The sequence below is a fragment of the Lates calcarifer genome, linkage group LG23 (assembly GCF_001640805.2).
Source record: "Lates calcarifer isolate ASB-BC8 linkage group LG23, TLL_Latcal_v3, whole genome shotgun sequence".
Taxonomy (NCBI): Eukaryota; Metazoa; Chordata; class Actinopteri; family Centropomidae; genus Lates; species Lates calcarifer.
In genome coordinates, this window is record NC_066855.1 from 728,887 (window position 1) to 744,976 (window position 16,090).

General features: G+C 43.0%; 1 protein-coding gene across 1 annotated transcript in view; it reads right to left on the reverse strand.

Annotated features, from left to right (window-relative positions):
• Positions 1-16,090, reverse strand: part of LOC108885269 (caskin-2-like) — a 37,633-nt gene that overhangs the window by 19,009 nt on the left and 2,534 nt on the right. The window contains 2 exon segments of the mRNA XM_018679535.2: positions 1,883-1,934; positions 15,495-15,986. Coding sequence (XP_018535051.1) covers positions 1,883-1,934; positions 15,495-15,588 — 146 coding nt within the window. The 5' untranslated portion in view covers positions 15,589-15,986.

Genomic DNA, 16,090 nt, shown 5'->3' on the forward strand with positions numbered 1-16,090 from the left:
TCACACAGCCTCAGGCAGCCAGAGTGGACGTCCTGAGCTTCAGGGCAGTGACGGTGATAAACAGCTCGGCCACATTCAGAGAGAGAAACTTATTGTAGCCGTCTCAATAAAAGTCAGGGCATCTTCAAAGGGCACGCTGTGAAATTTTCACAGCCAAAGAAACATCCATCATATGTTAAGGTGAACTGTCATACCTCATGCTGTAACCTAAGGTACTGTGAAACAGCATGAGGACAATGAGTGTGTGCTGGGTTGTTTTTAAAGGAATACTTAATTATGCATACAGCTATTCTCTGAGAGTTAGATGAGAATATTGTTACCATTCTTATGGTTATACAGCTGTTATATGTGTTTAGTACAGAGCTGGAGTTGGAGCGAGATTAGCCTAGCGTAGCCTAAAGAATGGAAGCTTCTAACTTGACTAATTAACGTGTTCTATCTCCTTTGTTTAGGTGTAAAAACGTGTGTGTGGTGTTGGAGGTTTGTGACAGCAGGAAGCCCACAGACAGTCTGACTGAGGAGAACTGACTCTGATGCCAGGCGAGTTACAGATTCTGATATAAAATCTCCAGACAGTGAGGTGGCTTATCTTATCAGTCTCATTGTTTAAGCCTCGATGTTCCTCAGCCACACACACACACACACACACACCTTATCCCTCTATCTCCTCTTCCAGCAGACCGTACCTCGTCCATGAACGACCTGTTAGAGACACAGTCTGAATCTCTCAGGGATGGTACTGACTCAGTGACAACTGACTGTTTGCTCACCTTCCCTTCTCCTCCTCATTCCCTTTGTCTCATATATCACAGGTAACCCCCCCGTATGACTCACACACACACACATTTAATTTCAACACCCCTATTGTGTATCACCTCCCACATGCTGCATGTAGACACATGCACACACTGCACATACGCCCACACAAATACGCTAACAGCTAGCACAGGGGGCTTCTCTGCGTGTCTGATGGCCGACTTTGATAGATCTCGAAAAATAAATTTGATGGATAAGAAGAAGAGACTAAACACCTTGAATAAAGTGTCTTTGAAAGTAAAAAGAACATATCAGTCTCACATGGATTCATGGATTTCTAAATATCAGCAGGTGAGGATCTTTTTCACATCCACCTTTTATCATGATATGATGTAGGTTCCCATCAGTCCTTACTAACCCTTTCACATGGTTCTTGGAACTAAAATGACTCAGTTGAACAAAGGAAGTCTTTAAAATTTTATTGCTCGATAATGAATAATGATCTCGTGCTACGAGATCTTGCGATATTAAAATGTGACGATGTTTCCCGTCAGGTGAAAAGCTGTCTCGTCCAGCTGCAACTAGCATGTCCGACGAAAGTCGCGGTGCGTTCCAGCTGAACTTGGAAGTCGGGATTTCTGAGTTCCTAGTCTGAGGTTTCAACTGGAAGCCCCCCTTCAACTCAGAAAGTCGGAGAAATGCCACCAAGTTCAGTTAGAAGGTTGTCACACAGCGTCAGGTAGAAGTTAGAAACATCTCTTTGACTTTTAGTCAAATAAAAGAATCTTTCCAGTTACGTCACTGAAGTTTTCTTAGAGTTAAAATCTCGTCTGGTCTCGTTCTTTGAACCCAGTATCTTGTTTCTATCATTGTCACATATTAAAAGCAAATTCTTGCTTTCTGACTAAACAAACTGGACTGACTTTTACATTAGATAATAGCCCTATGTGTCAGTACATGTGTGCATATGTGTGTGATTGGCTTATGAGTCACACTGTGAAGACTGAAGACAGCCACAATCTTCATGTCAATCAAAGAACCTGTGACTCTTGCGCTGCATTCTTTTGACTCAGCTTATCTCTCCGGCTGACACACACCAGCACGTCCACACATACACTCGTCTTACCCGTCTGAATCTTGGTAGTTGATGTTGAGCCTCTTGGTGGAACCCAGCAACTCTGGAAAAAGAGATGGAGAGAGGAGAGGGGTTGAAAGACAGCCATTAGTATCAGTGACATATTTGTCTTTTCATCAGAGCCTCTCAGAAATCCCTCCATCCCTGCAGGACCCTGTGTGTTTTCACAGTATTTTTTTTTCCGTGCACTTCTCCCCGTCATCACTCCTTCCTTCAAACAACCTGACAGCCCTGACAGGACAGAAAGCTTTCCTCACCTCCTGCTGCCTCACCCTTCCTTCTCTCTGACACCTTCATGGCAGCCAAATGATTCATAAACAAATGATTCTGCCTCGCAGAAATGTACCATTCCACCTCATTTACACTGCTATCTTATCACGAGTCTTTGCAATTGAGAGTGACAACCGTAAAGCACGAGCGTGCCAGGACAAAACGTATACATCTTCCTTTTTCCACAGAAGCACTCGGTGCTAAAATGGCATAAGTCAGTTAGCAAGACTGAACAAGTTGTTTTACACTCACCTTGGAACCGACAGACTGCTACTTGTCCCATGTCTTACTCATTCATTCTGTACTCCAAAAGGAAACGTACTGCAGCCTACTCATCTGTTCTCGTTCACTAGTCCTGCTCTGCATGTGTTGCCACAATAACCACCATTTATTAAAATGTGGCCAAGAATAAAAGTGACTAATTTCTGTTCTGTTCTCCAGTTGCCTAAACTGGTTTAAAAACAGGTCCAGCGATTACATAATGGAAATATTTCTCTGAAGAACCTCAAGCGTCAGCGACAAAGCGGTCGACGGTTTGCAGCAGCATCAAGAAATCAAACTTTTATTGTGACAACACTAACTCCTCTACATGCATAATCCTCTTTTCTCTAAGTATCCACCTCCAATCAAATCTGGCCATCTTCCCAAGGCTCTACTCATCCCTGAAATCCTCCTTTAAAATCACATCAAACTTCCAGACCTCAAATATCATGCATCTATGTCCGTCTCATACATTCACACGTTCCAGCCCCTGAGGAGGACTGGAAACTCTCCTCACAGCTAAATATCCTTGGACATCCTACAGCAGAGATCCACTGTAAAAGCCCTACTGTCCACCAAGACCCACACAGGAGCCACACTGCCAAACTCTCTAAATACAGAGCCATTCATTACAGTCAATCTCCCTCACTGTTTTCTCCCACATAGGTGGAGAAAATCACAGAGATGTGTGTGTGTGTGTGTGTGTGTGTGGCTAAAAAGTGAACTGGGGACGTCTTGTCCAAGTGGGTAAGAAAGCTGTATTTTAGGACAGTAGCTTAGGTCAGCCTGTGTGTGGTGGGGGGGTCAGAGAGAGAATGAGGAGGGAGTTAGCAGTAGGCTACAATAGGAACAGTGAAGAGAATGATTTACAAGCAATGCTAAGCTAATGAGCTAACTGCTAGCAGGCTTGTTAGCTCAGGGAGCTTTGTTCTCCCTTTTCAATTACTTTTTATTGTATGAAATTACATACAACAGAGCAGTGCAGAGGAAACAGAGAGAAACTCCCAGCTGCCACTCAGATCTCATATATTAACTTATTATCCACAGGAATGATGACCACAACGTAATGTAATAAACTGGAATGATCTTCCAGTAGAAATGTGTGAATTTCTATGAATAAATCTCATGTGACATCATCATCTAAGGAATGCTAACACTAGACTCATGGTGAGTACGCTGTGTAGAAACTCTCTGAATAAATATTCCAAATAAAAAAAACAAGAAGTATAGAGGAATATAAAGCAATTTGTGAATTCATTGCATATAATTGGGTTCCCACTGGAGCCCTGATAAAATATTCAGTTCTTTCTGGTTTATTGATCTTATTTTTCAGCTCACAAAGGTTGTAGAGGGAAAAATATTCTGATGCATTTGGGTTTTTTGTATAAAAACATACGAAACCTTTAATAAAAGCACAGTTTGTTTTTTTTTACTGACCCTAGGTGGATAAAACTTTACAATATTCAAGGAACTTGATGCAAGATGTCAACAATTTCTCCTGGAGCTCAGTGGAAAAAGAGTGTGTTCTCACTTCCATGGTTTGGATATCAGTTCCCACTGGAGCCTCCCCTGTCAGAGATGCAGAAATTCACAGCTCTGCAGGAGGTTTCTGGAGGAAATTCTCCACCAAATAGCAACATTAATGTGCACAACCTGATTTAAATCAACAGCAGTCAAGTGAAGTTTACTAACAGAGCTGGTAGAGCTGTTGCTACTGAAGAATCAAATACATAAAAACGAGAGCCTGAAGGCACAAAAAGGCACATTGATGATGAGACAGATAGAGGGGCTGGGCGTTGGGCTGCGAGCCAAAACGGGGTCTAAACTGTCCCAGTGGTATGGAAAGAACAGGGCCTTTCAGGAGTTCTAGTTACAACATGAGCAGACATTCCTCACATAGCACACCCACCATGCTATCCTACTCGCTCGCTGTCTCTCTGACTATGTATCTACAAAACTGTCAACTACCTTTTCTCTGCTCTGCTTCCTCTTCCCTCCCTCCTTCCCTCTCTGCACAAAAGTAGCAGGGGGCTCCTTCTGACATCAGAATCCATTAAATTACCAGCATGCTGGCTCTAAGTGTGTGTCCCTTCACCCCTCACCCCCCAGGAGCTGGTGCAAACAGATGTGTAGTAAATCTCAAGCATTGTGTTTTCTTGCAGAGACAGGAAAATTACAGGGTTTGCTCCCTGCGGAAAGCTGACATCCCTGCAAACAAGAATTATTGAATGTGAAGAGTCGTCAGCGTGGAAGCCCTCTATTGTTTCTATGATTGCAACTAACAAAGCAAAGAAACCACGTGATGCTGTGTTTTGATAGCCTTATCAGATGCATAAGCAATGCTCTGAACTACTGTTGTTGTGCACCCCCTTTCTCATAACAGCTGAAGCGTCCTTGGACAGAAGAAAGGGATCTTGGTGCTTTGATGTGGAGAGCGTAGTTCACAGAGGAGCAAAGGAACGCTCAAAAGAGGACGGAAATAAAGAGAGGAGGAGGAGAAGTTAGGGAGAGAGAAAGAGGAATCTGAGGTTCAGGTGAGACGAGGGGGAATGTGTGTCAGGTGCACAAACAGAAAACATGCAAAGTACTTGCACACTCAGATGAGTGTGCAAACAGCGCTTCAGAGGAAGAAGAAAGAGCGGGGGAAAAAGCTGGAAGATAAAAAAGAAAAGCAGACAAAAAAAGATGCCTTGCTTGTGTTTGTCTCAGACACAGACTGCAGCTGGCAGAGACGTCTGTTGCTTTGGTTTTCACGGCTGCAAAACTCATTTTAAAATGTCTTTGATCGTGGTCCATGCCCAAAAAAACTGCACAGAAAAGGCATAAAAATAAGGAAAAAGAATCATAGAACCAAAACATTCAGGCTGCAAAACCAAAACAGTGTGCTCAAAGACGATAAACATGACATGAAGCTCAGAGGAACTGCAGGCTCTGGTTGGTTTTTATTGTTATATATACACTTTGTACATGACGCAGTAATTTCACCCACTGTTAAAAATGGATTAGTAAAAGATGGAATAAGTTAACATGGGATGGGACTTCTCTCCTGCAGCAACACTTTGTGACTCGGGCTGATATGATGAGTGTATTTTAACATGAAAGTCCGGTCTGGTGCATCCTCAGTGATGCTCGGTGCTTCTCATGTACTGACAGTAAATTAAGTCTTCGTTTGCTGAGAGCAGCGTTCAGACATTTGCCCTTTTCTTTTACTATCTGAGAATATCTGAGATGCTTTGTTTTACAGCATCTTGTCTTGGAAATACCAGCCAACCTAAAAAAGAAAGATGTTAGTGTCAAGACTGACTTTTGTACATCTGTGTTTTAAAAAAAAGAGAGACTGCTGTCCTGACAGAAAGATTTAACAGGGCTCAGATGCAAACTTTGTTCTTTGGCATTTTGTTTAAGTTTTCTCTCTATAACTGGAAAATATTCTTTGCAGTTAAACCACAGGGAATTCAAACCCACTTCCACCCACACCAGCTTCTCATTAACAAAAGCAGAGAAGGACACTTGATTCAGGAAGTTGTGGGTTGGGACAAACCCCCGCACCACAAAGAGCACAAGGTGGCCAGCTTCATACAAACAGCAAAGCCGCAGAAGCCTGAAGCGACCAGGCCAGACCAGACCAAAATACAGGGGAGTGAGGAAAGGGGGTAATTTAAGGTCATCATCTGTCTCTGCCGATAAATGGTTTGTGGTCAGGTAAGGACCTCATCAAGGGAAACACTTATCTAAGGAACACATCCATCTAACTGCACTGATTACTGAGAGGGTAAACACAGTGCCTCAAACCAAACCACCAAGGCAGAGCGGGGACTCGGCTTCACTCCAGCTGTCCCACAGAATTCCTAATAAGGCTCCAAAAACACGATTAGGAATGTACACGTTCCTGCATTCAACAATGTTGTTGTTTATCATAACCAGGACTACAGTGAGGATTTCAAGTCAAGGAAAACAGAAAGAAACTCAAGCTCATAACCCAAGACGGTGTCTGCAACCAATCCCTGTAAGAAGTGTGTATGAGTGTAAAACATCATCCACCTCTCCAGCTTCAAAAGTGACTCACTAAAGAGGTAACACAAGCAGCTGATAAACAGTTAGAATGTGTGAGATTATCAGGGCACTGAATGCTTTATTCTTGAAATGCATTGTAAAAATATGGCCCTGTTCTGTTTGAGCCCAACAAATATGTTGATGCTGAATAGATGCAACAGACTGAACCAGTTCTGAAGCATCATCCAAGCAACTGTCCACAGCTGCTACTCTGAGAAAGTAAAGCTCTTTCCAAACTTATTTTAATGGAACAAATGATTGGACTGCCACAGAATATAAAAAATGATGTCCTCAAAAAGTTGAATTTGGACACTGTCTGTCAGAAATGCTTAGGAGAGGCACCTCGGTGTCAGGTGTAATCAGCTGTAATCCTGCTAAGTCATGGGCTCACAGCCTGATATGAAAGGCATGTTAATGCAGCTGCCTGCACAGATAACAGAGCCCTGAACCAAGATCATCATCAGTCTTTAAAGAAGTGAGTGAACAGCAGTCAAATGGGGTTTCCTACCTGCAGCAGAGCACCTTTTGTTTTACCTCTGGTTGTACATAGACTGCGAATGGAAACATAACTGGTTGTGTTTACACGTGTGTGTTTACGACGAGTGTGTTCACGTAAACAGTGATAAAAAGGCAGCGTAGGCTGTTGGATGTTACGATCACAGTTTCCTTAAACTACAGAGGAAAGAAAGGACAGCATGAACACTGCACACCACACACCCGAGGGCATGCACATATACCAAATTTGCAAAGTGACACACTTAAGCTTCATCAATTCTTCATCAATTGCTTCATTGCTGCATCGTTTCCTATAAGAATAAACGCTGGAACTAGGTCTCGAGAAAAACCCTTAACATCAAAACAGCTCCGGGATGTTTCATCCAATAATTTTGCTCCATTGTTAAAAATGTAGAGAATAATCTCCCGTGGTGCCGCTGGCAACTAGGTCAGACACACTGAATATTCGCTGACAATGAGGCAGAGTGGAAAGGAAACAGATGATCTAGTGATGTGTTCTGTGTATTAATGTGTGCACGTGAACCAGTGCTGCGACTTCTGTATATTTCCTATTAAACGCCAGAAGCTCAGAAATGTAAACACACCTGCGGGTTTCATATTACATAACATGTCTCAACCCTGCACCTTAGGGACGAAACACTTTACATACCATTCAAATCATCTGTTTACTCTACTTACCCAACTCACTGCACAGCCCCTCCTTTATTTCCATGCAAGCTTTCTATTAGACACCAGACTCTGGGTTTGACTGGTTCACTACCTCGAAATATTGGCCTTGGAGGTAAAAAAACTGCACTGGTTATATTTAACATACACCTATAATATGACAGTATATGGGGATATGGGATTTTAATATAATTTATGGGGTAATTAACCAAACTAACTGACCATCTGTGAAATCAAGTTTTAATACTGGACTGGATTTGAATCAAAGCAGCTGAGCAGATCACTAATTCTGCCTCTGTACGTCACATTTCCATCCTGAGCAGCACATGAAAACACATTAGAATGAGTAGTGAAAGCAGGGAAAAAACTATGTTGGGCAACTATGCAAAGTTCTTTCAAAGAGGTTATAAACGTCCTGCAGACGACCTTGACAGCTATACAATCTGTGCAGCCAGAGAGGTGCTCACTAAAAATAGACATGAAGGGTGACTACATGTCTGTGCTGAAATGTTGAGATGATGGGAGCAATTTTCAGCCAGTAGCACACTAACAGAAGTTTGTGAACATCAAAGGCAGGACTGCAAGCTCATGATTATTTTCAGTAGCTTATATTTTCAATGAACTGTTTAATCTGTAAAATATCAGCAACAGAAGAAGGCCTGAGCCCGAGGTTAGCTCTTCAAAGTGTTTGACCCACAGAGCAAAACCTAATTTACAAATCAGCAAATCGTTAAATTTCAGAGGCTGAAACCATCAAATGTTTATCATTTTTGCTTGAGAATTATTTAAATGATTGATCTGCTCTAATCTAATCTAAACTAATTGTTTTAGCACTTTAGTATCAGTGTGTCACTCAGTCTGATAGCAGGCTAAAATTCTGTTTTCTGTTCAGTCTAATTAGACATTCCCTCCCCTTTTCTTTTTCTCTGCTGTGTGTCTAACAACAAGGCAGCTGAGAAATGAAGCAAACAAATCTCTGTTTCCTGAATCACAGCTATTACTGAAGAGGACGGGGGTGTAATGAGAGGAAATATGACACAGGTTCATGAAGAGTTCACCTGCCTGGAAAACTTTTGTGTATTTACTGAAAAGCTTACGCTGGCTCACCGGTGTCTGCTGTACAGTGTCTGCTGTGTGCAGCACTTTACAACATCACTTTCTTTTTCAATACCATTTTCCACACAAAGCACAGTCTTCTCCGGTTCACTCACGGCGGTGGTTTCTGTGCCGTGTGATTTGTTTTGTTCTGCACAATCTCAAAAATGAGGTCACACTAAACTCAGTCACTTGTCGTGTCTTTGCTGATCATCTAAAAATGCGACGTGTGTCGACCTCTGAAGACTTCTGTAATGTTCACAGCAGCTGAGCCTTGAGGTCTCTCCTGATTATTCTGCTAAGGTCAAAAAAAAAAAAACTAAACAAAACAAAACAATCAATTTCACACAGGCTACTCTTCTCAGTGACCCACTGCAGCTAGTTAGTGAACGGTCATGTGATTATTGGACGGAAGCCAAACACCAGCATGAGGTCACACACTCCTACATGGATGGAAAAGTCATTACATTTCTCATTTAGCCTAAGAGGCATGGATCAATATGCTTTTGTGCCATATGTACATACACATGTTACTTAAATGTTCCTTTAGGACAACAGCTTCTACCTCATGGACTGAGAGCGTAGGCTGCTGCTCCTTCATGTGTAAAATGGTGGAATGCCCCTTTAAATATGACCTGAATTACATCTGTAAGCGTGGAGGCACCCTGACTCAACTCCAGCCAGAAACACAAGCCCACTTCATCAGGGCCCACATTAACATCTGCGCTGTGAATTCATGCATTATTGTGATAATAACAAACAGTTGAGGAGATGCAGATGAGCAAAAAGAAAGCTGCTTTGGTCGGTGGAGAAGCAAAAACAAATCTGAATACATACTTGTTCATTACATGTCACACTGATCTGTTAGGCGAAGCATCATCCAAGACTCTGTCACACACACTTCTCACTGCAATGAACAGTGTCTTATTCTAAGGTACAGTAGATAGGAACAGTCACCACAACCAGTGATGTCTATTTGCATCCAATTCAGGGAAAGAGACGAGAAGAACAGGTGAATAAAACGAAGGTGAAGAAGAGTGAGATAACGTACAAGATCAAAGCCACAACAGCAGCCTCTCCTGCTGATTCTCATTACTGCTGGAAGATACTGACACAGCCCAATCCCCAGTCTGGAGCCTCACTCCTTATACACATACACAAGTTCATGTAAGAACACACACAAACGAAACCTCCCTGTCAGACAATTACATTATCCTTGTCTGCACAAGCACGAAAACAGTTCCACAAAGTCAGGGTACTCCGCCTACAGATATGTTTTGTTGTTGTTGGGGTTTTTTCTTTCTTATCACGGAGCCAAATCCAAACACATGAATACAGTTGCAGGGCATGTAGAGGCAGGGCAAACCTCAGTGACACCCTGCCTTACAGTGTGAACGCTACATTCATGCACCTGCCTGACTGACGGCTTGTTTTTTAGCAACACAGGGAAATAATGGAGCGACATGAAGATGTGCCAGACTTAACTATGCACAGCCTGGAGCAAGTAATAAAAGGCTACACTAAATAACACTGTCTACTGGAACCACACACACACACACACACACACACACACACACACAGCTTAATTCCTTTGGTAATTTCCTCAGCAATCCTAGACAGGCTACTCCATCTGTCAGATGAGGAAAGGGGTCAGGATTAATGTGTGTGTGACTGTGTGTGTGTGTGTGTGTGTGTGTGTGTGTGTGTGTGTGTGTGTGTGCACATCTGATACAGTGCGAGAGTAGCCGTTCACACTACTTGGCTGCTGCCCAACTGTCTGGCTAATAAAGTAGAAGGCTGATTAGCCCAGTTAGCTGGTTAGCTATTAGGCTAACTATATCACCCTGCTTCAAAACGCTACAAAAAAAGACGAGATAAAAGCTACAGAGCTGAAGGAGAGGCAGCTATGGATGTGTTTGGACATGTGCAGTATATATGCACACAGACAACATACACGTGCACACACATGCACAAGTATCTCTTCTTGGGTGCTCTTAAGACTCAGAGACTTCTAATCTGACACCAAGCCAGATGGGTTATCCCTAATTCACGGTACAAGAATGAAGGCAGGGAGGAGCTAAGATAAAGGATGGGGGGGGGCTTTAAAAAATAGTTCAACATTTTGACAGATATGCTTATTAGCTTTTTTCCCCAGGGTAAGACGAGAGGATCGATTTCAGCCACTTGTCTGTGCATTAAGTTGGAACCAGGTGATGGTCTAGCATGGCATTAAAACTGGAAGCAGGCAGAAACAGCTTGAAAAAGGCCAGAGTGGTCTTAGGTGGAGTTATATGCTTTGACAATTTGAAGACAAACACCATGAGCATAAGCTGCCAGTGTTGGTGTCGGTGTGTGAGCGAGTGAAATGGCCATATCTGATTCATGGCAGACTTGTTGGCAAACAGTAGCTTATTTACACAGTTAGAGTAGTGAACCAAAACAGTGAAGCTGTGAGCCAGACAGCTAAACAATGAGCTGGTGATGAAGGAGAGAAACAATAACTGAATCTTTAAGTTTTAAAGTTTTATCTGATGTTGAATGAGATCATCATCCAGCAGAGCTTTAAATGAGACTGTAGCAATATGGCTGCATAACAAAGACAATTCAAAAGTTATTATTGTAGAGTAGAAGTCATTAATGATTAATCACTGAGAATAAGCTGCCAGTGTGGGATGTGAATTTCTGCTTTTGAAGTGTGAACAGAATTCGTGAGCGAGTATCCAGCGGCAGTTTACAGTGGTGCTGAAGCTGATGTGAGAGCTCTTCGTCTTTAGAGGACAAACATGTGGTCTCATATCAAAATATGATCATAACAAATCTCAGCGGACTTCCTACGCACCTGACCGTAACTCCAATACTCGACTGATCGATTAGTTTATCAGCAGAAAAATGTGGCAGTGTTGGAGTTTTAAAGTGTTGCCAGATAAAACAAGAAATTTAAATACTAGTTGGATGGTCCACCACTTTGTTCCTAGAATGAAATATCTCAGCAGAGAGTGGACAGACGGCCGTGGAAAGGCTGTTCATGGTCTCCTGATGACTCTCTACAACCATCAGCCTACCCATGAGAGGCTGATAAAATGGTGTTGATGTGTGAACTAAAACCTGATTAATCTAAGAGTTTGTGATCCATTGTGCCTCACATGATTGATCACCATCATGAGCAGCAGTGATGGATTATGGTTGGGAGTTGGTTTGGAGAGGTTTGTGAGTCATCAATTTACTGTGTATGGATAAAATGTCTGACACAATAGATGTTCAAATATGATCTTTTGCCTTTGTATCGCGGCTGTTTGTCCATCTGTCCACAGAGAATACAAGGCCATGTGTTCACCCGTGACAGAAGAGAGAGGGTTGGGCCATGAGTCAAGATGAAAGAAAAGCATGTGTTGCAACAAAAGACGTTGTAATCACGAAGGCCTTTGAAGAACCTCGAGTCTCTAATGGTCCCCATTCAGGGAGGGGCAAACACCACCCACTTCAGTCAGCTCCCAGTAGCAGAGTACATGAGAGGGGGACACTTTAGGTGAGATGACTTTATGAGAAAAGCCGTCGCTCTAAATGCATCAGAATGTGAGAAGCTGGACGGAGGCTGCAGCCTTCTGTCCAACCACTGTATCTATAAACCTTTCCACCTGACTTGTCAGCTTGCAACAGCTAAGCAAAATAAGGGAGACTGTGTTAAGTCCACTTAAATTGACTGAACACCCGAGCCTGATGTCAGCAGATGGCTGATCGGAGAAGAAACCTCCCATCTCAGCTCCCTGTCCATCAGCCAGTCTCGGTGCCACTGCTAATCCCCTCAGGACACTACGAGTCTCCTCTGCCACCTCCCAGCCAGCTTTACAATCAGCTTCTTGAACCTCGCAGATTTACTGCTGCATTTAACGCCTGATGCTGGTTTTACTATGATATTTTTCTTACTGATAATGGATTGAAAAGACAAGGCAAATATGGGAGTCGGGGGATCAAAGTTTCATCCACTGAGGAACATGAATGTGTGGAAGAAATTTCACAACAATCCATCCAGTGGTTCTCAAGATATTTCAACAAAAACAACAAAAAACACATCCTTGTGTTGCTGCTAGAGGGAAAGTCAGGGGATTGCTAACGTCATCAGAACAATGTCTGGCAACAGTGAATATCTGAGAGTCATCAAGAAGGTGTTGATAGATTTTGCTGACAGAGTGAGAACTGACCTGGTGTTAGCACTAGAGGAAAAGTCAGGGGATCAACAAAAACTCTACGATGACGATGAATACTTTTTTGTTAAATGGTGAATTTAGAATCAAAACAACATGACATTTCAGGCTTTAGAGACTACTACCACTCCCACACCGCACTGGGATGAATCTTTTGATCAGAAACCTGAAATACTGGAACAAATAAACCAAAGGAAGGAACAGGAAGCAGCGTTTAACAACACATCAAACCAGGCGAATCCTGGCTGTTGGACCATTTCCTCAACTTTGAATAGATACTTAACGTTAAATCCATTTGCAACAAAGTTGTGCGAGGATCTGTTATGTAATCCTTCACCTAGTGTGTCAGTTTTCTATAACATAACGTTCCTGTGCAGCCGACAACATGAGCACACACAGTCAGTCAGATCAGATGATCAAACTCCCCCTCTAACAGCACTCTGTGTTTTTGACTTGTCCTCCACATGCTTGGTCTCTCCCTGACCCCAAGACCCACCACCACCACCACTCCCTCCAGCTGCAGAGTATAGTCCACGTGCCTCCCTCCTCCATCTGCACCCTGCCCCAGCCCCAGGCTTAGCCGACACCACCATGCCAGCTTAAAAAGCACCTGACCTCTCCAGAGGATTTACACTTATGGATAAGTTTTGTTTGTTGTAAGAGTGTCAATCAAACTTACTAACAGGTCAAGGTTTTATCGTGAGCAATCGAATTCTTTGTGTTCCACAGGAGACTTCACGTTTAAATCACTAGAGGATGTAAAGTGCATTTTACCTTCCAGGACATCGGTCTGACAGTTAGATTATCAAATATCTTGTATTTAAACCTGACATTTTGTTCCGAGTGTGGTGCCAGAGAGATGCTCGGTGGGTTTATCCTCTGTGGAGCATGACTGTGTTTCAGGTACATTTAATCATTTTGGATGTTTGTTGCACACAGCAACAGTTCTCAAAGAAATCATATAATAAACAGCTGAAAAGTAAAAAAGGAAAATGCTAAATTCAAACGTTAAGTTCATGAAACAATTCAAGTACATAAAAAGTGAGTAATAAAATTAATTTATCATTAACATTTTACAGCTCTATTTTGGGGGCAGCTGGTAGTCAAATCTTTCAAAGCAGGTCACTACCAACCAGTCAATCGTCTCTTATTGACGAGGCAGTTCTGTAAACGGGAGACAGTGGAGGTCATCTGCAGAGGCCTCACTGCCAGCTGCAGCATCTGCTGTGCTGCTGTCAGACACTGCAGGCTCTGACAAACGACTAACCCATTGACGACGCTGTGCGACAGTCCTCAAGGATCAGAGGTGCTGAAAGCAGCGTGTGCACATGTGTGTGAGTGAGTGTGACCAAGGGAAATTAAGAGAGAAATACACAGGAACACTACATTTCTGTCCATTTGTGCAACAAACTGACACTTTCTTAAATGCTCTTGGTTTGTAGGCGCATAAATGCAGAGTGTATACTACAACTTTCACTTAAACCTGAACTTGCACTTGCACCTATTTCAGCTTCTTTCAGTGTATTTAGACTGCCCCTTCACCTGCAGCGGTTTCACTATTAATTTAAATGTTATTGTTGATTTAAATATTTTAGCATTTATCTATTTATTTTTTATGAAGAAGTCATTTTTCATCCTCCATAATTCTCACTTGGAAGCTGCGCAGCACAGCCACGATGCTGAATTTGGCTACTACTGTGCAACTCTTCCAAAATAGATGAAGTGCCTTGCTCAAGGGCACCTTTATAAAACAGTAGAGGACGTTACTCGTTCACTGCTCCCAGCCACATTCTCCCAGCCGGTTTGGCTCATTCGTAGCTCCCTAACCAAAGTACACATACACAGCAGTACAAAAACAGACAATATCACTTTTAATATTCTCTGCCAAGCGGCGCTCGCTGTCTGTGTCAGTGTGTAGAGTGTGTAACAGGCTTTTTCCTGACAGCCACAGCTTTGTTCTCAGAGCTTGTCATTGAGCAGCCAGCCATACTGATGAAAGCCCAGAACAGATAACACCACAAAGAGAGGCTTCAACTTCACAGCCTGCTTGGCCTTAACTTTCCCCAGGCTTGGATAAGGGAGTACCCTGTCATTTTCAACAATGCTACTGTAAAGAGAGCTCGCTTGTCGCCTGACTTGAAATCTACACAGATAAGGAACTCTGAGAGAAGAAAGAAGCCCCTAAAACCCACACAGCAAGACGCACAAGCTGCAGGGGTCTGCATTTAGGAGATTAGCCCGTGTTGTGCCACAGTTTGAATCCACTTAGTTTCAAATTGTCCCTGACCTGACTGCCGGAGGGGGCTGCGTTTTGTGGTCGACAGCTGAACCTGATCCTGTGGTTATCGCACAGAAACTGCACTTGGTTAAGAAATAACAACAACAACATCGCCACCGGCAATAGCTCTGCTATCTAAGTTCTACTTCACAGTGGAAACAATCACACTCCCAGGCCCAGAGCGCAGAACAAAAACAACACTGCTTAGAAATAATACAAAACCAACAACCCACCCCCCCTCATCTGTTAGCTCCATACTTACTGGTTTTGCTGCACTTGACTTTGGAGAGAAGCTTGTGAGCCAGAAGAAGATCCCCACTCTTCACTGCCACCAGCAGATCCTGCTCCTTCCCCATGATTACAGACCTGACACAGACACGCAGTCGATGGTCAACCTTTTTTTTTTTTTGTCTTTTCAATGCTCCTTCAGGCGGACAGTTTCAGCAAACATTGGTCAGGAAGTTAACAGGTAGCTGCTGAATCCCAGCCATGACAGGACGGTGTGAACAGAGGGGCTTAGCAGCATCTAGAGAGAAGGAGCGTCAGGTAAACTGGTCCAGGAGGTCTCCTTCTTCATGCTGTTGGAGTTTGGGCCCATTATCTCTGATGACGGTGATCTTCGGATTTGGAGTTGTGGTGGTAAAACTAAGCTGAAGGTTTAGTTGCTTGCAGGCCTGAGTGTATGTTCATCAGTGTGTATCTGTTGACCTAGGAGGCAGCAGCAGCCCAACCTGCCATTACACTGCAGAGAGCGCTGGAGAAAGAGACAGAGAGAAATCAGTTTACATCTATGATTCAGTGAGAAGAGTAGCCTCTTTACTCTCCATAATAATAGGTATCAAACCTTAATATTTCTGT